Below are 21,921 nucleotides of genomic sequence, written 5' to 3'. Positions count from 1 at the left end.
CTGACGTCTCAGTTAGTGTCAACAAACAGAAGGTTACAGTCAACAGACAGAAACGATGACACGGCGGTTTACATCAGGGCAATATAGCTATTGGAAAAACATTGTTTTTAAATCGGACTGGTTCAGTCGTCAGAGAGCTGCAGCGCCTCCATGGAGGGCATGAGTGTGACAGGTGGTGAGCAGGTGTGTGTGGTCTGAGGTGGTCTTCCTTGCTCATCTTGGGTACGGTGTGTCTCGGATGGGAGAGTGTGGCCAGTGGTTTGGGCGGATTTATTGATATTTCGTTGGAGTTCATGTGCGTGAGTGACGGTCCAGATTTCATACCAGACTGTTACAGAAGAGGTGAGAATACGTTCAGTGATGGCTGTGTAGAAACTGGATGAGGATGTTGAGTCTGACTTTAAATTTCTTGAGTTGTCTCAGGAAAAATAGTCTTTTATTGGCTTTGTTGTAAATTTCGTCTGAGTGCTGCTTAAATTTGAGGGAGTTATTGATGTGTGTCCCAAGGAATTTAAATGAGATGAAAATTAAGGAAATCTAAATCCAACAGAAGAAGAAGAGCCTGAAGGGGCCTGAAGGGGCGTGCTGTGATGCTCGAGAAATGACGTTTCAAGCCTCACCAGCGGCGGCGGTTCTGACAGAACGCTTCCTGTTCACAGCGGCGGCGGGTGCTGACAGAACGCTTCCTGTTCACAGCGCGGCGGTGCTGACGAGAAGGCCCGGGGCTTCAGCCATGTCTCCAGCTCTACCTGACCACGGTGTGACTATAGCTCTTCAGGGTGCTGTGTCCTCTGGGGGGGGGCTGTGTCCTCTGTGGGGGGCTGTGTCCCTCTGGGGGGGGGGCTGTGTCCTCTGGGGGGGGGCTGTGTCCTCTGGTGGGGGGGGGGGGCTGTGTCCTCTGGGGGTGCTGTGTCCTCTGTGGGGTGGCTGTGTCCTCTGGGGGTGCTGTGTCCTCTTGGGGGGGCTGTGTCCCTCTGGGGGGGCTGGGTCCTCGGGGGGGGGGGGCTGTGTCCTCTGGGGGTGCTGTGTCCTCTGGGGGGGCTGTGTCCTCTGGGGGGGCTGTGTCCTCTGGGGGGGGGGGCTCTGTGTCCTCTGGGGGGGGGGCTGTGTCCTCTGGGGGTGCGTGTCCTCTGGGGGGGGGGGCAGCCCTCCTGGCTGAGCAGCCTCTCCACCTGGACGCTGGATGCTGGGAATGTTTTTCATGAACACGTCTTTCACACGGAGGAAACAGGGGGAATGACTTACTGCCTCGAGTCTGAAGGACGCCGCGTCCTCGTCCTCACCAAAAGACCAGCAGTCCTCCTCGGCTGGGCCTGCTGGGAGCGGCAAGCGGCAGCGCCAGTAGAGGTGGTCGGTTCGATGCAAATATCGATAGCACGATACCAAAGTTAGTATTGGTATCGATCGGTACCAGCACGTTTGAGATCGATATTTTTGTTTCTGCTGCCTGGCAGAGTCAGCGCAGCCTCTCTGTCGGACACCCCCACCCCCACCCCCCCCCCACCCCCCCCCCCTCTTCCTTCCCCCCCTTCACCTGCCGTGTCAGAGCCATAGACTGTAAATAAATGGTAGAGCTTCACGGCGTCCCCCAGCGTCCCCACAGCGTCCCCAGCCCCGTCCTGCAGACTGCAGCCAGTCCAGCAGGAACATCTCCACATGAACGTTTGAAACCGGATGTAATGTGATTGGTCCAGCCCGTCACGTGACCGCACCACGTGACCAGAGGAGGCGCTGTGATAGGGGCCATTTATGCTGAACTTTAACTCGTAAAATAAACCAGCAGATGATTTCTGTGAAAAAGCAGAGTCTGGTGAAGCAGCGGGTGGAGAAACTAGAGACAGAGACCAGAACCTGTTTCTGAAACCGGAGCTTTATAAGTTTATTTTCACTCTGAAAATCGGCATTTTTGAATGGTTCATCATCGCCCCTGCTGGAATGTCTCCACAATTACAGCTTTTTTGCACTTGCTGCATTATCCTCATGTTTTATGAGCGGAGGTTAGCGCCTGGTCGGAGCAGACAGGGAGCGATGAGCGAGTGAGGAAAAGCGATGGTGAACTTATTTCTTCAAGACCCTGCATCATGTAACGTGTGCAGGAGGGTCACTCGCTGCTGTGCGAACACCACCAATCTGCCACAAACATTTAAAAGCAGCATAAACGGAGGGGAGGAGGGAGAAGCCCCCGACTGACCAGACCCAGACAGACACAGAGTCATTAGAAGAGAGACAAAAACTGCAGCATCTTTTCCGGTTTCTATTGTGAGTTTTGCTTTTTAAAACAGGCAGCATCCTGTGTCGGAGCCACACGCGACGTTTTTAACCAATCAACGTTTGAAATAATTCCTCTGAGATGAGGGAAGCCTCTGAGAAGCTCTGCTCCTCCTCGGGAAGGTGGCGGCGCTTTAGGCGCTCCACCCTCAACGTTGCGTCTGTGGACGTAGCCACATGGCTGGGTCAGAATCTGTCCATATCCCAGCATGCACCAGGGGCTGCTCCAGAAAGGCTGTGGCTCCACAGACGCCAGTTCAAAAAGAAATATGGATGAAAGTGAACCTCAGAGGATTTGAAATGACCACAGAGGCGCCAGGCTGTAAATCTGTTACACGTTTAATGACAACCACAGGAGTTTCAACACAGTCATGAAAGAATCCTCAAACATTGGTTGGAGCTGCGCCCCCTACAGGCTGCAGTGCAGATTACTCCAAACATCAACACAACACAACAGAACATGTTGGAGTCCACGTGGTTTTTACACAGCTGGGTTCTTCAGGGTTTACCGTCACAGCGCAGCGGACGCCGGACGAAGACAGACGTCTTCTGCAGAGCGTCAAATCGTCCGAACCAGCGAGAAGCTGAGCTCTGAAGCAGCGGGCCGAGCGTCCAGCCGGCGGGCGGATCTGTGGAAGAGCTTTCATGGAAGTGTGAGTCCACTGAGCTGGCCGAGCAGCGGCTTCCTGGAAGCCGGGTCGATACGGCGCCGACTTCACACCCAGGCAGACCCGAGTCCCACACCGGGCCTACAGCGAGCCAGGATCAGGGGAGCCTCAGGGAGGAAGTCACAGAATGAATGAATGAATGAATGAATGAATGAATAACTCGGTAAAGACGCCCCCCGTTAGGCACAGGGGAAAGGTGAAGCAGCAGCGGACCAGGTGAGTCCAGCTCCGCTAACAGCTACATGCTAATGGCAGCAGCTGATCAGGGACTCTTTGTTCCCCTGGAGCAGCTGAAAGTCTCGCTTTGGGGTTTTTACAGTTTTCTTTCAGAGCTCCGCTTCCTTCCACTGAAGCCGCTGAGCCGCTGTGGCGTTCAGTCTGTCCTCGGTCCTCTTCCCATCTCCGTGAGCGTCTCTCAGAGATTTTAAAACGGTTGTTTCATCTTCGTTCAGGCTGTTTTTAATGCTTCGGAGCCAGATGAGGCAGCCGTCGTGGAACAAAGGTTTTTTACACACGATTAACAAAAAAACAGTCATTTAAAAGCATTTGAAACCCGATGTACGTAAATCTGTCTGCACTGTGCGACTCTGAAGCAAGACAGAAGACTCACTTACTGCAGCTTTCAGGGTGAGTGCGTGTGTGTGTGTGTGTGTGTGTGTTGCGGAGGCGGGGTTGCACTGGCAGTGGGCGTGTGCACGTGGGGATGGCTGTGCGTGAAGCTGCTCGCTCACCGATGGCAGATGTAGAGTCCGGGTCGGCGGAGCCGGTGTTTGTGGTCCACGCCTCATTCTTCCAGCTGGTCTGGTTTCCTGCCGTCGGATGGTCTGGATAGTCCGGATGGTCCGGATGGTCCGGTTGGTCCGGATGGTCCGGATGGTCCGGATGGTCCGGATGGTCCGGTTGGTCTGGATGGTACGGATGGTCCGGTTGGTCCGGTTGGTCTGGATGTCTGGATGGTCCGGATGGTCCGGTTGGTACGGATGGTCCGGATGGTCCGGATGGTCTGGTTGGTCTGGATGGTCCGGATGGTCCGGTTGGTCCGGTTGGTCCGGATGGTCCGGATGGTCCGGATGGTCTGGATGGTCCAGATGGTCCGGTTGGTCCGGTTGGTCTGGATGGTCCGGATGGTCCGGTTGGTCCGGTTGGTCCGGATGGTCCGGTTGGTCGGTCCTGCCAGGTGTGAACAGGGCGACGGACTGGCGACGTGCCCAGGTAGGCCCCGCCCACAGCGGCCGGGATTGGCTCCAGCCACCCCGAGGGGAACCCAGCGGGTCTAGACAATGAATGGATGAATGTTTCACTGGATGGATGAATGTTTCACCCTGACAGGTGGCAGTGCTGACGTCCTGAACAAAGACAAGAGGAGTCTGGACGCTTTCACTGGAACCTAAAGTTTGTTTCTGGGAGCACCAGGAGCGGAAGACGTTCCACATACAGAACAGAAGTCACCTCACACAGAATGAAGACCAGAATGGAAGAAAGCTTCAACATTGTTACAACCAGAAAGACTTCAGCAGAACATGTATCCTCCAGCGGTGACGGCCTCTTGCTGATGAGCACAACACTCAGACGCTGTTCACAGACGCTGCGATGACAAACCAAGCGTCCCACTTCGCCGCTGCAGTTTTTGATTTAATTCTTCTTTTTTCTACAGACTGAAATGTTGGCTCCCGGTCAGGCCTCGCCCTCCTGGCTTCACCGCACTGGAAGGGAGAAAACGAACCATCTCGCTGCTACAGTGTGGCTCGGGAATGTCGGCGTTCCCACGGTGACCGGAGCTCTTTAAAGGAGCGGAGCCCCGTGCAGCTCCGCGCCGCAGTCTGGTTTTAAATAAAGTGCAGTGAAGACGTGGTTCCAGTCCTCGTGTTGTGGTGACTCTGGTGTTACTGCACTGGTGGACGGCGAGCAGCTGGAACCGCGAGAAACCCTGAACAAGAACCTGCAGCAGAAACCAGACCTGAACCTCAGTCTCTGGACCACAGTCGGGCCTGAACCTCGTCTCTGGACCACGCTCAGACCTGAACCTCGGTCTCTGGACCACGGTCAGACCTGAACCTCGGCCTCTGGACCACAGTCGGGCCTGAACCTCGGTCTCTGGACCACAGTCAGGCCTGAACCTCGGTCTCTGGACCACGGTCAGACCTGAATCTAGGTTTTGGCCCACAGTTCTGTTTGAAGCTTGATTTTTCAGCAGTGACCGGCAGGATCCCCCACAGGAGCAGTCTGTGGTCCAGCTGTGGGCGGAGCCAGAAGACTTATGACTGAACCACTGCATGCTGGTCTCAGACAGCCGGGCTCTGAATCTGGATCATGGCGCCTCCCGTGCAGCTGTCGCAGCGGTGTGCGTCGGAGCGGCGCTACAGGCCGCACTGCGACTGCTGCCGGTGTCGCCGCACGCTGCACATCTGGCTGAAGGCCTGTCCGCAGCGCGAGCAGCTGTACGGCTTCTCCTGCGTGTGCACGGTGCGGTGGCGCTTCAGGTGGCTGGACGAGATGAAGCTCTTGCCGCACAGCGTGCAGCGGTAGCGCCGCTCGCCGGTGTGGATGAGGAGGTGCACGCGCAGGTTGTTGGGCTGGGCGAAGCCCTTGCCACAGTGCGGGCAGGCGTAGGGCCGCTCGCCGGTGTGGACCCGGCGGTGCAGCTCCAGGGCGGCAGCGCCGGGGAAGACACGCCCGCACGCGCCGCACGCCACGGGCTCCTTGGTGGGGCCGGCGCTCCTGTAGGGCCGCCTCAGGCCGGCCGGCGGGTGGCAGGGGGTGGCGGGGGGAGGGGGGGGGAGGAGGGGGGGCGGCGGCGGGCCGTCACGCGGCCATGTCGAACGAGGGCGGCGAACGCAGCCATTTCGTGAGAACCGCCGGCGAGAGCATGGTCGGGGGGGCCGTCCAAACCGTCCGCCGCCTGTGAGGGGAAGGAGGCGGGTGCGTGTCCGGCCTCGGCGCCCCCCAGGCCCAGTTGGGCCACGGCGTCGCCGCGCCGAGATGGCTGACGCGCTCCTGCATCCACGCCATGTCCAGGCCCAGGCTGCCCAAGCGCTCCGGACCGGGCTCGCCGGAGGCCGGGGGGGCCGGCGGCTGGGACGACGGGTGGACCCCTTCTCCCGGAGCGTGGTCATCCTGGACCTCCGGCTTCGGCGCGCCGTCGGGACCCGGCGGCTCCGCGCCGCCGCACACCGGCTGGCAGGCTCGACGTTTGGCTCGAGGCCTTCCGGCGAGGTCCACCGTGGAGTCCGAGGGGGAGGGGGGCGGCTGCGAGACGGAGACGCTGGGATCCGAGACAGAGTCGGTGGACGGGTCTTCTGCACCGGGTTCCAGAGCTGAGACAAGACAGAACCGAGATAACGTCACCAGAAGCCACACGGACGCCATGGCTTAGGCTGAGGTTAGCCTGAAACAACCCCGACCCGAACCTCCTGACCCTAACCTAACCCCTCTAACCCCAACCCTAACCCCTCTAACCCCAACCCTAACCCCTCTAACCCTAACCCCTCTAACCCTAACCCCTATAACCCCTCTAACCCCGACCCTAACCCCTCTAACCCTAAACTAACCCCTCTAACCCCGATCCGAACCCCTCTAACCCGAACCTAACCCCTCTAACCCCCGATCCTAACCCCTCTAACCCTAACCCCTATAACCCCTCTAACCCCGATCCTAACCCTAATTAGGGGATTCCTGAATTGGTCTCTGAGCGCCGGGAGTAGGACCGTTGGAACCGCCTCGGCGAGCTCTACCACATATCAAGTATTGCCATTCTTAACCAGAAAGTGTATTTGGCATTTATTTCCCTAACCATGGGTCCTAGAGAAAAACAGACCGTCTAGGTGAATTCAGGGGATTTTTTACAGTCCGGTGATGTGTCTTTTGACCCTCTAGCACCTTTTTTTTTTTTTGTTGCAGTACCACCGTTTTACCACCAGGGGGAGCAATTTGTCTGACACTTTCTGGAAGAAAGTTCCACAATTGGTAAATGCTACCACTGTGAGCCGTAGGGACATGCTAGAGAGCTGGGAGTTGGTTTGAACTACAGTTAGGGGACGTGGGCTCCCTTGGCCACCGTTTCTGAGTGCCTAGGACCTTTCTACCAAATCTGGAATTTTCTTCCAGAACTGAAGATTCCGTTTCCGGTTTGCTTCATTCTGAAAACGAGCTCCAACTCAGCTCAGGAAGGACCGAGAGCTCTGGCAATGACTTCAAATGAAAGCTGAGGACCTCAGCAGTGCAATGGAAGTAGTTTCAAGTGTCTAACTACAACACTGTAGATTTTGGATAGGGATTCCAGATTTGGTCAAGCCATGACCGATTCTGGAATGTGCTGTAACTGAGCCCAGGAAACACCTAGAGGTGTGGGATTTACTTCAAATGAAAGCTGGGGGGGGGGGGGGGGGGGGGGGGGGGGGGTGTCCCTGACAGGTGTGGTATGATGTCATCTCTCTAAACCTGTATAAAAATTTCACCTCATGAATCAGCCCATAGACTGTATGGTGGGATACAGGGGGATGAGTGTTATGTGTCCTGAGGGTCAGTTGGGTCAATTTCCACCATGAATTTTGGGACCCCTTGGGGAGTGGCAACACCCCCAAACACACATCTGTTGGGGTGGTGACTGTCTGTTTTGGGTGTTTTTGGGCTGATCCAAACACTTACAGCTTCAATGACACTTTATGGAATGGGGTTCCAGATTTTGTCATCCAATGACCGATCCTGGAATCCTCTGCTATAACTCCTCTCAGGAAGGAGCTACAGGTGTGGGATGGAATTCAAATAAAAGCTGAGGGTGTCAGCAGTGCAATGGTGGTGGTTTCAAGTGTCTACCTGTAATTTTAAGGGTCAAGGACGCATTCTGGAAGGGGATTCCAGATTTTGTCATCCAATGACAGAATCTGGAATCCTCTGTAACTCCTCTCAGGAAGGAGTAGAAGTGTGGGATTGGCTTCAAATGAAAGCTGAGGGCCTCAGCAGTGCAATGGTGGTGGTTTCAAGTGTGTAGGTACAACACTGTAGATTTTGGAAAGGGATTCCAGATTTCGTCAACCAATGACACATTCTGGAATCCTCTGTAACTCCTCTCAGGAAGGAGGTAGAAGTGTGGGATTGGCTTCAAATGAAAGCTGAGGGCCTTACAAGTGTAACGGTGGTACTTTCAAGTGTCTAATTCCACGTTTAAGGGTCAATGACACTTTATGGAAGGGAATTCCAGATTTTGTCATCCAATGACCGATTCTGGAATCCTCTGCTATAACTCCTCTCAGGAAGGAGCTAGAGGCGTGGGATTGGCTTCAAATGAAAGCTGAGGGCCCTACGAGTGTAATGGTGGTGGTTTCGAGTGTCTAACTCCACGTTTAAGGGTCAAGTGCACATTCTGGAAGGGGATTCCAGATTTCATCATCCAATGACAGATCCTGGAATCTGCTACAACTCCTCTCAGGAAGGAGCTAGAGGGCTGGGATTGGCATCAAATGAAAGCTTAGGACCTCAGCAGTGCAATGGTTGTAGGTTCAAGTGTCTACCTGCACTTTTTAAAAATCGATGTCACATTCTGGAAGGGGATTCCAGATTTTGACATCAAATGACAGATTCTGGAATCTGCTATAACTCCTCTCAGGAAGGAGCTAGAGGCGTGGGACTGGCTTCAAATGAAAGCTGAGGGTCCTACGAGTGTAATGGTGGTAGTTTCAAGTGTCTAATTTCAATGTTAAGGGTTTTATGGTCAACTCTATGTGCAACCCTAACTCTGTAACCCTACACCCTAACTCTGTAACCCTACAGCCCAAAAATCAGGTATGTTGTGATGACATCTCTCTGACCCCTAAAGAAAAACTTTGACGCTCACCACAATAAGCATGTTCCCCGTGGGATTTGATCCCACAAAAGCTGCGTTGAAAGCCATAGCATTAGACCACTCAGCCACTCAGTGCCATGAAAATTTGCATTTGGAACTTGTACTTATTTTTTAAATTTTGTGTGGAAGGGGAGGGGCCGGGAGGATGACCCTCCTAACCCTAGGGGTCAGAGGTCATTTAACCCTAGTTTCCAAACAATTAGGGCTAGGTTATTGAAAGTTTGATATATGTCTCCCTGGGGGGTCCCTGACAGGTGTGTTGTGGTGTCATCTCTCTACCTCCTGAATAAAAATTTGACCTCAGGAATCAGCCCCCAGTCTATATGGTTGGATCCAGGGGGATGAGCCTTGGGTGTCCTGGGGGTTGGGGGGGTCAATTTCCGACATGAAATTTGGGACCCCTCAGGGAGGGGCAACAACACCGCACACATATCTCTTGAGGGGGTGGCTGTCGGTTTTGGGTGTTTTTGGGTGTTTTGGGGCTGTTCCAAACACTTAGGGTTTCAATGTCTCCTTCTGGAATAAAAGTGTAATGGTGTTACTTTCAAGTGTATAACTCCACATTTAAGGGACAATGACACTTTCTGGAAGGGGATTCCAGATTTCGTCATCCAATGACAGATTCTGGAATCTGCTATAACTCCTCTCAGGAAGGAGCTAGAGGTGTGGGATGGGCCTTAAATGAAAGCTGAGGGGCTCAGCAGTGCAATGGTGGTGGTTTCAAGTGTCTACCTGCAATTTCAAGGGTCAAGTGCACATTCTGGAAGGGGATTCCAGATTTTGTCAACCAATGACAGTTTCTGGAATATGCTCTAACTTGGCACAGGAAAGAGCTAGAGGGCTGGGATTGACTTCAGATGATAGCTGAGAGCGTCAGTGGCACAATGGTGGCAGTTTCAAGTGTCTATCTGCAATTTTAAGGGTCAAGTGCACATTCTGGAAGGGGATTCCAGATTTGGTCAAGCAATGACCGAATATGGAATCTGCTCTAACTCTGCTCAGGAAGGAGCTAGAGGGCTGGGATTGACTTCAGATGATAGCGGGGGGGGGGGGGGGGGGGGGGGGGGGGGGGGGGGGGTCCCTGACAGGTGTGTTGTGATGTCATCTCTCTACCCCCTGGATAAAAATTTGACCCTCATGAATCAGCCCATAGTCTATGTGGTTGGATCGGTGGGGATGAGCCTTGGGTGTCCTGAGGGTCAGTTCGGTCAATTTCCACCATGAAATTTGGGACCCCTCGGGGACTGGCAACGACCCCGCACACGTATCTCTCGGGGGGGTGACTGTCTGTTTTGAGTGTTTTTGGGCTGATCCAAACACTTTGAGCTTCAAAGACGCAATCTGGAATGGGATTCCAGATCCGGAATGGGATTCCACATTTAGTCAGCCAATGACTGACCCTGGAATCCTCTGTAACACTACTCAGGAAGGAGCTAGAGGACTGGGCTGGACTTCAGATGATAGCTGAGGGCCTCAGCAGTGCAATGGTGGTGGTTTCAAGTGTCTACCTGCAATTTTAAGGGTCAAGGACGCATTCTGGAAGGGGATTCCAGATTCGGTCAAGCTATGACCGCTTCTGGAATCTGCTATAACTCTGCCCAGGAAGGAGCTAGAGGACTGGGATTGGCTTCAAATGACAGCTGAGGGCCTCAGCAGTGCAATGGTGGTGCTTGCAAGTGTCTAACTCCACGTTTAAGGGTCAAAGATGCAATCTGGAAGGGGATTCCAGATTCGGTCAAGCAATGATAACTCCTCTCAGGAAGGAGCTGGAGGGCTGGGATGGACTTCAGATGATAGCTGAGGGCCTCAGCAGTGCAATGGTGGTGCTTGCAAGTGTCTAACTCCACGTTGAAGGGTCAAGGACGCAATCTGGAAGGGGATTCCAGATTCGGTCAAGCTCTGACCGCACCTGGAATCTGCTATAACTCGGCCCAGGAAGGAGCCAGAGGACTGGGATTGACTTCAAATGACAGCTGGGGAGGTCCCTGACAGGTGTGGTGGGGTGTCATCTCTCCAGGACCTCTATAAATGTTTGACTTCACGAATCGGCCCCCGCTCTCTAGCGTTGATCCGGGTTGATGAGCTTTAGGTGTCCTGAGGGTCGGTTGGGTCAATTTCCACCGTAAAATTTGGGACCCCTCGGGGACCGGCAGGACCCCCACCCACACATTTGTGGGGGTGTGACTGTCTGTTTTGTGTGTTTTGGGGCTCGTCCCAACATTTTTGACATTTCGGGTGAAAATCCCATATGGCCGGGTTCTCTGATTTATTTAGAGTCATTTTGGTGAAAAACATGGGTTAGCCACTTGAAAACTGACTTTTAAAATGCTTTTCTAACTTTTGATGGCTCTCTAGCGCTCAAAACCATAGTGGTCAAAAGCCGGAATTGAGATTCCAGAACTGCAAAAACCGGATCTGGAATTTTTAGTTACGGAATCCGGAACTTGCAGTTCTGGAATTCCAGATTCCTATCAAATCGACGCTGTCCCCTAACCCCCCCAACTCTATCCTAACCCCTCTAACCCTAACCTAACCCCTCTGGGGTGTGGTGGGGTCGGGTGGAGTGTGGTGGGGTGGGGGGGTGGGGGGGGGGGGGGGGGGGGGGTCAGTTAGGGTGGGGGGGCCCTGGGCCTCCACGACATGGAAAAGGGACTTCCTGAGGGATGTGACGCGTTCTGGGTTTCTTGGTTGATTTGACGAAGAGCTGCTTCCTCAGAGGGAATGCTGCTCAGCGCTTCAGAAACCAGGGTGGAGTCCTCCCTGCACCGGGTCTACCTGTGGAACCAGGTCTACCTGTGGAACTGGGTCTACCTGTGGAACCGGGTCTACCTGTGGACAGGCCGCACTCGGCTCGGATGTTGACCTCCACCTTCAGGTCCAGGTTGCACTCGTCCCGGTCCTCCTCCTCCTGCTTGACCAGCAGCAGTGATTTGGCGTCCTCCTGCCGGGAGACGGTGAGAGACATCCTCAGTCGGCACGTTTCCACGGTCCAGAGATCCCCCTGCTGACGGACCGCAGGTGATCCGCTTCCCTCAGACCAGGATCTAGTTCAGATCCGACTGTACAGGTGGTCTACACCCATCATGCATCTGCTCAGCGTCTCACATAAACAGCTGCTGACAGCGGAGTGGACTGTTCCTGGTTCTGCCAGGCGTTCCCTGGTACGGAGGGACGTGACGACGTGACAGGAAGCAGGAAGCAGGAAGCAGGAAAGTCAAAAATCAGCAGAAGAACCTGAGAAACACTTTTAATAAAAACTCAGAGAACAAACCCTGGAGGAGAGATGGAGGCAGAGCGCTCAGCAGCTGTTCAACAGCTGGGTGGTGGACCAGCAGCAGACCGCCGCCAGCGGACCGCCTCACTCACTGGCAGAGTGAGGGCCCGGGGGGCAGAGCAGAGGGTCGGAGGGAGCAGCAGAGCAGCAGAGCAGCAGCAGAGCAGCAGCAGCAGAGCAGCAGCAGCAGAGCAGCAGAGCAGCAGAGCAGCAGCAGAGCAGCAGAGCAGCAGAGCAGCAGCAGCAGCAGCAGCAGCAGCAGCAGAGCAGCAGAGCAGCAGAGCAGCAGAGCAGCAGCAGAGCAGCAGAGCAGCAGAGCAGCAGCAGAGCAGCAGAGCAGCAGAGCAGCAGAGCAGCAGCAGAGCAGCAGAGCAGCAGCAGAGCAGCAGCAGAGCAGCAGCAGAGCAGCAGAGCAGCAGAGCAGCAGCAGAGCAGCAGCAGCAGCAGCAGCAGAGCAGCAGAGCAGCAGAGCAGCAGAGCAGCAGCAGAGCAGCAGCAGAGCAGCAGAGCAGCAGCAGCAGAGCAGCAGCAGAGCAGCAGCAGCAGCAGCAGAGCAGCAGAGCAGCAGAGCAGCAAAGCAGCAGAGCAGCAGCAGAGCAGCAGCAGAGCAGCAGAGCAGCAGCAGCAGAGCAGCAGCAGAGCAGCAGCAGAGCAGCAGCAGCAGAGCAGCAGCAGAGCAGCAGCAGAGCAGCAGCAGAGCAGCAGCAGCAGAGCAGCAGCAGAGCAGCAGCAGCAGAGCAGCAGCAGAGCAGCAGAGCAGCAGAGCAGCAGAGCAGCAGCAGAGCAGCAGAGCAGCAGCAGAGCAGCAGAGCAGCAGAGCAGCAGCAGAGCAGCAGAGCAGCAGAGCAGCAGAGCAGCAGCAGAGCAGCAGCAGAGCAGCAGCAGCAGAGCAGCAGAGCAGCAGAGGGCTGCAGGGCCGCGGGGCTCATAGAGATGTTGGAAGACTCTGAGCAGATCCAGCAGGTAAAAACACTCCATGAGGACTGCTGGCCGCTCAGCTGAAGACCAGAATCTGAACCCCGGGAGACCTGAGGACCATGTCTCAGACCTGGGAGGACGCCGGACAATCGGCTTCAGCCGGGACCTCGGTAAACCAGGACCGAGCTCGGCTCGCTGCTCATCCTGTCCATGTTTACAAATGAGTTTGATGCCAGTGTTTCTGCAGCTGTATTCTTGGAGCAGCTGAACTGGCGGCGCATCAGGTCACTGTGACACTTGTTCCTGAGACACCTGCACCAAGGGTCTAAGATGTCCCAGTGTTTCCCCTGCCATTATATTAGGGGGGCGCCCCGCCCCCCCAGAAGGTCAAGTTAAATTAAAATAATTGTTACTTTTTTTACACGAAAACTTCAGTTTTCCTGCATAAAGGGCGCTCCACATGCTGTCCTCACACGAGACGCGCCGCTGCAAACTAGTGTTTGTGTGTGTGGTCACTGTGGGGGGGGGGGGGGGGGGGGGGGGGGGGCGGGGTAGTCAGCTGCAGCTGCAGCGAGTGCCGTACAGGGGAACGCACTGAGGGCGGAAGCGCCGTGCACGGAGTTTCTGATGGCCTCCATGTTCACCTCTCTGCCTGCCGCACACAACACGCAGGGCGGCGCCGCTCGCGCTCTGCAGCGCCCGCTCCGCTTCGTTCTATTTTTCACGTGAGCCGCGAGCGCCGAGAGCGCCAAGAGCGCCAATTGTCAAGCTGGATCCAGCAGATCGGACCAGACAGGAAGTCGGAAACAGAAAAGGCAAGAGAATCCGCTCAGTTTTCAAAATAAAATAAATTAAATGACGATTAGTTACGGTGTTGCTGTCCGTATGTCACTGGGTCTAATCACAAGAGAGGTGGACACACACGCACACACACACACACACACACACACACACACACACACACACACACACACACACACACACACACACACACACTCAGCGACAGAGATTCACGTGATTCAGAAAAAAGAGGACAGGAGGAGAAAAGTCTCTCCACAGGTCACCAGAACACACAGCGACACAGAGGAAAACCGAGGGCAGCGGGATCCAGGGGGATCCAGCCGAGAGCAGCCAGATCCAGCTGGATCCAGCCGAGAGCAGCGGGATCCAGCTGGATCCAGCCGAGAGCAGCGGGATCCAGTTGGATCCAGCCGAGAGCAGCGGGATCCAGCTGGATCCAGCCGAGAGCAGCCGGATCCAGCTGAGAGCAGCCGATGTGACCAGGCGGAGCAGGCAGCAGATACCTCCAATACCAACAGCCAAGCACCGGCGCTTCCACCTTCAGTGCCTTCCTGGCGTTACTTTCTACAACAAACTACGGCCAAAATATCGAGTTATTTCAGCCATGAAATGAAGAAGCAGAACAAAGTCCACCTGAGATGACAGCGACGCGCCATGGATCAGGATGTCAGCTCTCGGTCGGCAGCTCACATCAAAAGTCCAGCCTCTCTGTCGGGCCCCGCCCAGGAGAACATGGACTAAAGCTCCGTCTCTGAACCATCAGGATCCTTTCGGGGTGAAATCCTGCGGATCTTTCCCTGTGAGGTCCAGCTGAGCATCACATCTGGCTGTACTTAAATAAACGGTAACAATCTGAAGCCAGTCGTTTTGGCGTTCTTCATACCAAGCACAGAATCACAGAACCGGGTGGAGTCGGCCGGACGGACGTCTTGTACAATAAAAGTTATTTCATGAGGAACCTGATTGTCTTCAACATGTTTTTATTTTCCCAAAATGATATCTGAAAAATAGTCGTTTTATAATCAGAGTTGTCCTGTATTCAGGCCAATGCGGTAATTCTGTGTGTGTGTGTGTGTGTGTGTGTTACCTGCTGAGGGTGGAGGAAGGCTTTGTGTCCAGCAGGGGGGGGGGGCCCAGCAGGGGGCAGACGGTCTTCAGCTCCTGGAAACAACAGACGGGTTTGGTGAGGGCTGAGCGGGACCAGCAGCAGGTTTCCACGGCCGTAACGTCAGACTGGAGGAGAGCCGAGTGTAAATGAGTCAACTAAACACTGAGATCCGCTTCACTCGGACCGCATCGGTCCAGCTGGTCTACGCCGATCCAGAACCCGCTCCGTGTCTCATATAAACGCCACCTGACAGCCGAGCGGATCAAACGGGGATTACCGGTTCTGCCAGGCGTTCCCTGGTACAGAGTGACGTGATGACGTGACAGGAAGCAGGAAGCAGGAAGCAGGAAGCAGGAGAGTCAAAAACCAGCAGAAAACCGGGCGGTGGTTGAGAAACACTTTAATAAAACCCGGAGAGAACAAACCCTGGAGGAGGTGGAGCCGGGTGTTGAAAGAGCTCAGAGGTAGACTACCAGCGGACCGCCGTCCGGTGTGACGGATGAACTGGTTGCCGTGGTAACCAGTGACGGTTCCTGTAAACATGCTGGAAGCAGCAGATGTTAGAATCAGACTCACTAAAGACTCTGAACTGATGAATTTACTGGACTGTAGAGAACCGGCGTCACCAGAACCTCTACAAGGTTCAGGTTCAACACCTGCTGGTCACCAGTTAAGAGGGACACCAGTTCATCTGGAACACCGGGGGGGCGGAGCCCCGAGACACCCCGCTGGGCGGGGCAGGGCTCCCAACTGCATCCATTCAGCCTGGGTCTACCTGGATCCACACAGCCTGGATCCAACTGGATCTATTCAGCCTGGACCTACATAGATCCTCTCATCCTGGGTCTACCTGGATCCAGTCAACATGGACCCACTCAGCCTGGATCCACTCAACCCAGATCTACTCAACCTGGATCCACCCAGCGTGGATCCCCGCTGCTCCCTCTGCCAGAGCTGCCCTTGGAGACAAAAAGCTCCCTGCAGTGGGTGGAGGCTGACGGAGACGCTGGCCCTCTGGAGAAGTGGAGGCTGAGGAGAGAGGTGGAGGCTGAGGAGAGAGGTGGAGGCTGAGGAGAGAGGTGGAGGCTGACGGGAGAGGTGGAGGCTGACGGAGACGCCGGCCCTCTGGAGAGGTGGAGGCTGAGGAGAGAGGGGGAGGCTGAGGAGAGAGGTGGAGGCTGACGGGAGAGGTGGAGGCTGACGGAGACGCCGGCCCTCTGGAGAGGTGGAGGCTGAGGAGAGAGGTGGAGGCTGAGGAGAGAGGTGGAGGCTGACGGAGAAGCTGACCCTCTGGAGAGGTGGAGGCTGCTCCAGGCACTCCTGCCCCAGTGCCCCACCAGAGAGGGCATTTAGCACTGGGGCAACACCGCCTGCTGCCCGCGGCCTGCAGTGGAGCCAGGGAGGGTGGAGCAGCTGCCCTGAACCGACGCAGAACTGGAACCGGTCCGGTCCGTCTGAAAGGTGCTGGGTCTCGTTGCTCAGTCGCTCACTGACTCTTTTCTCCGTTCTGCGCCCCTGAAGCAGTGCTGTCTCAATGTCTCCTTCTTCTTACCTCCTTTAAGACGAGGAGATTTCAAGTTGGGGAACTTTTGCACTATTCTGGATTCCAGAACCTTCTCACTGGTTCTGCACGTGCCTTTCAGAAAGCCTTGAAGTACTGTTTACAATATCCACTTTATTTTTGCAAGAATTTGACTACTTCTGTTGTTCTTCTGCACTATACGTGCTCACAAATGACTTATGTTTGCTTTAAGAACAACAACGAGCCGTGCTGAGTGACTACAACGGCCATTCAGAAGCGCCTCCATCACACAGCAGGTTTTACATTGCGACGTTTACACCGCGAAGGGATTCGGTTCCTACCGCGACACGAACGCTGGCTCTGCTGTCCCACTGCAAAGCTCAGCAGAGGAAGAAAACAGCTGGACGGCTGTCACTCGTTCTGATGTGGAACTGGGGGGGCATCCTGAGTGAGCCTGCCAGCCTGAGCTCAGGGCACCGAAGCCCTCGCTCCGCTGGACGGCAGGCTGTGGTGGAGTCCGACCGGGAACCCGCTGGACTCCCAACGTCAAGCTGAACGGGACATTTCTTCAACGCTGAATGTTTTGTGCGCTTTGACAACTTTAATGCAGAGTAGCAGGACTTTCACCCACAGACGGACAGACAGAGGGACAGAGGGACGGACTGAGACAGGGACAGCTCTGTGGACAGACGGACTGAGACAGGGACAGCTCTGTGGACAGATGGACAGCTCTGCTCCCATAACCCTGGACCGCCGCCACAACCGCCACGCCTTCACCTGGACAGAGACGTTCCAGAGAGTCCACTGACCGTCCTTCATGTCTCACACCTGTCCCACTCTAGTCTCTGTTACATGTGATCTGGTTCTGGTCTGGTTCAGGTCTGGTCTCTCAGAAGCCCTGTAGAAAGAGCCGGTCTGCCAAACCCTGAGGTCACAGCAGGAAGAGCCGCTGTCTTCTGGTCCTCACTGTGTGTGCTGCTACACCACACACACACACACACACACACACACACACACACACACACACACACACACACACACACACACACACTCACACACACTCACACACACACACACACACACACACACACCAGACGCCTGCCGTGTGAAGAGACATTAGCTGTCAGGAGCCGCGTGTCAGACGTTCCACCACCTGGTGAGGTCGGAGGTCGTCGTGTGATCCGGGCTGAAAGGACCCCTTTGAGCTGGGGTGTCGTCGCCATGGCAACAGTAAACAGACGAGGGTTCATGAAGGTGGTCCCCTCAACATCCTCCACACAATCAGCTAAACCCCGACCAGGGAGGGCACCAGGACCAGGACCAGGACCAGGACGTCCTGGTGAGACGACGGACTACTGTCCAGTGGACTGTCCCCCTCCCTCTCCTGAGCTGATTCTGATCCAGGTGGGAGGACCCTGAGAAGCGGGTTTCCTCCTGACACCTGTTAGACCGCTCCCTGCCTGCCGGACGGCCGCCGCGGGCCGCGCTCTTCATGTTTACCTTCGGGCGGCCTGAAGTGATGGATCCGTCTGCGCATCTTGCGCTCGTAGCTGCGCACCTTGACGTCCATCTCGCGCAGCTTGTGCCGCAGCGCGTCCTTCTCCGCGTCGCTCCTCTGCCGCTCGCGCTCCATCTGCGCGCGCAGCGCCGCGTAGCCGTCGTCCACGAGCTGGCAGATCTCCGCCGCCGCCGCGTTGGCCAGCGCCTCGATGATGGAGGCGATCTGCGCCTGGAGGCCGCCGGGGTCCGCCATCAGCGGGGCCGTGCGGGCCGTGCGGGGCTCCGGGGCTCCGGGGTCGACAGGGCCGCGCGCCGCCGGCCGGATCTGTTGTGGCTCCGAGCCGCTGCTGGCGTCGCCCTCTGATGACGTCACGGTGTTGTTTCTGCCACGGAGCGGTTTCCCGCCGCTGCGTCTCCGCAGCTCTGTGTTCCGGCTCAGCTCAGGTAAACAACGGGGTCAAACATAGAGTCAGGGGACCGACAGGGGCCCCTCAGAGGCTCCCCAGGGTCCGCACTGTATGAACCCGAACCCAAGTTTAAAGACTCTCCTGAGAATGAGACCTACTGTATTCTGACACTTTGAACACCTTCAGCGTTTTGAGACATTTTATGACTAATATTTTCAAACTAAGATATAAATGTGAGGACAGTCTGACAACTTTACGAGATCTTTACACCTTTCACATGTTCATGTTGTTTTCAGGCTTGATTGAGGTTGAAGTCAGTCTTATGACCTCTTATGACCTCCGCCAGGAGGTCATGGAATCACGTCGGTTTGTTGGTTGGTTGGTTTCAGTGGCGTAGCTGGGATTTATTCCACATGGGTTTTCATGCGATGCCAAGCGGTGCGGTGCTGGCAGGATTCTGCCCGACAAACATTAAGAGAGCAGCTGCCGAAATGCCATCACAAAGCAGCTAACGGGGATTTGAAGCTGCTGGAGCTTCTGGAGTCCCGCCAACATCCAGGTGTAGGACCCTCCACACTCTTGCAGTTCTGCATGAACCTTCTATTGGACACCCCGGACCGATGCTGGGCTGCAGGAGCGGCTGCAGTGGCCCACAAACACACGAGGACCCGTTTTCAAATCGTCTTGTTCGCTGAAGAACGCCGTGCAGCCCTGGACGGTCCAGCTGGACGGAGCAGTGGACGGAGCAGTGGACGGAGCAGTGGACGGTCCAGCTGGACGGAGCAGTGGACGGAATTTGGCCACCGTGTCCCAACTGGGCTGCCACGCCAGCAAGGAGGGGGCAGAGTCATGTTTTGGACCAGAATCACGGGGCGAGAGCTGGTCGGGCCCTGCGGGGTCCCTGAGGGTGTGAACAGGACTTCTGCAGAGCCTGCTGAGGTTCTGACTGCCCGCTGTCTGCCACGGTACAAAAGAAGAACCGTGCTGTCCGAAACAAAACCGTCTGCATGCAGGACAAGGCAGCATCTCCTGCTGCAGGAAGGCCTCGGCCTCACTGGCTGGAGCTCATGGTGGCCCCGTCCTCCAGGTCCTCCAGGTCCTCCAGGTCCTCCAGGTCCTCCTCCAGGTCCTCCTCCAGGTCCTCCAGGTCCTCCTCCAGGTCCTCCAGGTCCTCCTCCAGGTCCTCCAGGTCCTCCAGGTCCTCCTCCAGGTCCTCCAGGTCCTCCAGGTCCTCCTCCAGGTCCTCCAGGTCCTCCAGGTCCTCCTCCAGGTCCTCCAGGTCCTCCAGGTCCTCCTCCAGGTCCTCCAGGTCCTCCTCCAGGTCCTCCTCCAGGTCCTCCGTCCCACTGAGGATCTCTGGAGCATCAAGCAAAGCTCTGGGGGGGGACAGTTCAGCTCTGGAGGCTGCTCTGACATCCTGCAGACGTCCAAGCAGAAACTCCATGACCTCACAGCTCAGCGGAGGCAGGAATGGAGCTGCTGTCCAATCAGGTCCTGCGATAAACTGACTCGACCTGTTGAGAAGTTTCTGATTGAAACAGCTTGATTTCAGTAAAGATGACCTCCTAATGTTCACTTCTTTACAAACTAGAAAGTGTCTTGAAACTCTGTTGTGCATAATAATTTGAACAGTGCATTTTAAGTTTTTATTTCTGAGAAAAATAGTTTTCACTGGGAGGTTTGTTCAGTAACATTTGGATAAAATTTTGACGGCTGATGACTTGAAAATTATGCTGATTGTCATTTACATCAACTGTTCAGAGAATCAGACAAAAATATCATTTGCATAATAATTCGGAACGCGGTTTAGTTACTGCACTTGAAAAGCAGTTTCCCTACTTATTACTTGGACCCCTGGACAAACATCAGCATATCACCGCCCAGCTTTAAACACGGTTTTTATTGTTCAATCTGAAACTGTGGGAGAGAAGAAGATCAGTCTGAGGGAGGAAGAGTCAGAACACCAGGAAAACACTCATGTAGAAAACAAAATGAATGGTCAATCAGATCCATAGAACAGCTCTGATGACTTTATCCTGTAAAGATGTGACGCTTAAAATCTGCAGAAACGATCCTTCTCCCCTTGGTGACCCAGCAGATCCCAGAGAGAGCATCGCCCTGCAGGACCTTCTCTCCTCCGTCTGCAGACACGAATCCCTTTTAGAAACTCCATTTCTCCAAAAGTCTTCATTTCAAGAACAGACGAACTTCCATGACAGTTTAAAGTGATGCTAGCTTCAGCTGAATGAAGATCGTGTCGGGTGAAAAACTCTTTATTTCCAGAATTCCAAGATTAAAGTCGAATGTCAGAATTTTAAATACAAAAACGTCACTCTGAGCTCATTCACTCTGAGAGAACATGTAAACCCCGAGCGGCGTGCACAGGGAGAACATGTAAACCCCGAGCGGCGTGCACAGGGAGAACATGTAAACCCCGAGCGGCGTGCACAGGGAGACATGTAAACCCCGAGCGGCGTGCACAGGGAGCATGTAAACCCCGAGCGGCGTGCACAGGGAGAACATGTAAACCCCGAGCGGCGTGCACAGGGAGAACATGTAAACCCCGAGCGGCGCCCGGACCCTGCAGCCTCTACCGGGCGTGCAGCGCCTGGTGCCGGATCAGGTTGCTGAGGAAGGAGAAGTTCTTGCCGCACTTGGCGCAGTGGAAGCTGCGCTCGCCGGTGTGCACGCTCTGGTGCACCTTGCGGTTGGCGGCGGTGGAGAACTGCTTCCCGCAGTGGGGCAGGGGAAGGGCCGCTCCCCCGTGTGCACCACCAGGTGGCGCTTCAGGCTGCAGAGCTGCCCGAAGCTCTTGCCGCACTGCGCGCAGCGGTGCGGCTTCTCGCCGGCGTGCGCGCGCTCGTGGATGCGTAGCTGGCACTGGTGGGGCGTAGCGGCGCGAGCAGAAGGTGCAGGCGTGGGGAAGGGGGGGTGGCGGCGGCTCGTCCTGACCCGCCCCGTGCCCGGAAGGCTCCCGGCGCTGATGTCGGGATGGCCGCCGTTCCCACGGCAACGGGCAGCACACTGAAGCCGCCGTACTGGACGACGCTTCAAACTCCGGCGTCGCCCGGAGGCTCGCCGGCGGCGGGCGGAGCCCAGGAGCCGCTCCGTCGGTAACGGCCGCGGCGATCCGGCCCCGACGGGCCGCGCTTGCCGAGGACCCTCGGAGCCAAAACCCGGCGCCGTGCTGACGGTGGAACAGGGGGGCTGCCGGGATCAACCTGAGGAGGAAAGAGTGACGTTAGAAAGGCTGCCACCAGGGGGCGCTGTGGACCACAAGGGTGCAGCTCACTGCAGCCTGGAGCCTCACCTGTCTACCCACAGCAGCTTCACCTGGAGGTGTCAACCATGGGCGGTACAAAAAGATGGGCGGAGCTAATGCAGTGTCCCCCCCCCAGGCGTTCTCATTGGCTGTATATGAAGTTGGGCGGGGCTAACATGACGTCCTCCACAGCGTTCTTATTGGCTGTCTATAAAGGTGGGCGGGGCTAACGTGACGTCCTCCACAGCGTTCTTATTGGCTGTCTATAAAGGGTGGCGGGGCTAACGTTCTGAAGCTTCCAGCAGGTCTGGACTCTGTAAACCAGGTGTCATGTGATTGGTCCAGCCTGTCACA

At 55.7% G+C, this 21,921-nt stretch overlaps 1 protein-coding gene and 1 pseudogene across 1 annotated transcript; both read right to left on the bottom strand.

The window, feature by feature from the left end:
- Nucleotides 1-5,245: 5,245 nt before the first annotated feature.
- Nucleotides 5,246-19,374, bottom strand: LOC115391103 (zinc finger protein 628-like). Its single transcript, XM_030095206.1, has 6 exons — nt 19,361-19,374; nt 17,899-18,281; nt 14,856-14,929; nt 11,605-11,716; nt 5,912-6,250; nt 5,246-5,835 (listed from the first exon to the last, which is right to left on the bottom strand). Exons 1-6 carry the CDS (start codon nt 19,372-19,374, stop codon nt 5,294-5,296), a joined length of 1,464 nt encoding a protein of 487 aa, XP_029951066.1. The 3' UTR covers nt 5,246-5,293.
- Nucleotides 19,375-20,562: 1,188 nt separating this feature from the next.
- Nucleotides 20,563-21,655, bottom strand: LOC115391102 (oocyte zinc finger protein XlCOF19-like; annotated as a pseudogene).
- Between the last annotated feature and the right edge of the window lie 266 nt (nt 21,656-21,921).

This window comes from Salarias fasciatus, chromosome 6 (assembly GCF_902148845.1).
Source record: "Salarias fasciatus chromosome 6, fSalaFa1.1, whole genome shotgun sequence".
Classification (NCBI taxonomy): domain Eukaryota; kingdom Metazoa; phylum Chordata; class Actinopteri; order Blenniiformes; family Blenniidae; genus Salarias; species Salarias fasciatus.
Note: the sequence above shows the minus strand (reverse complement) of the source record. Positions and strands in the feature narration are given on the sequence as shown.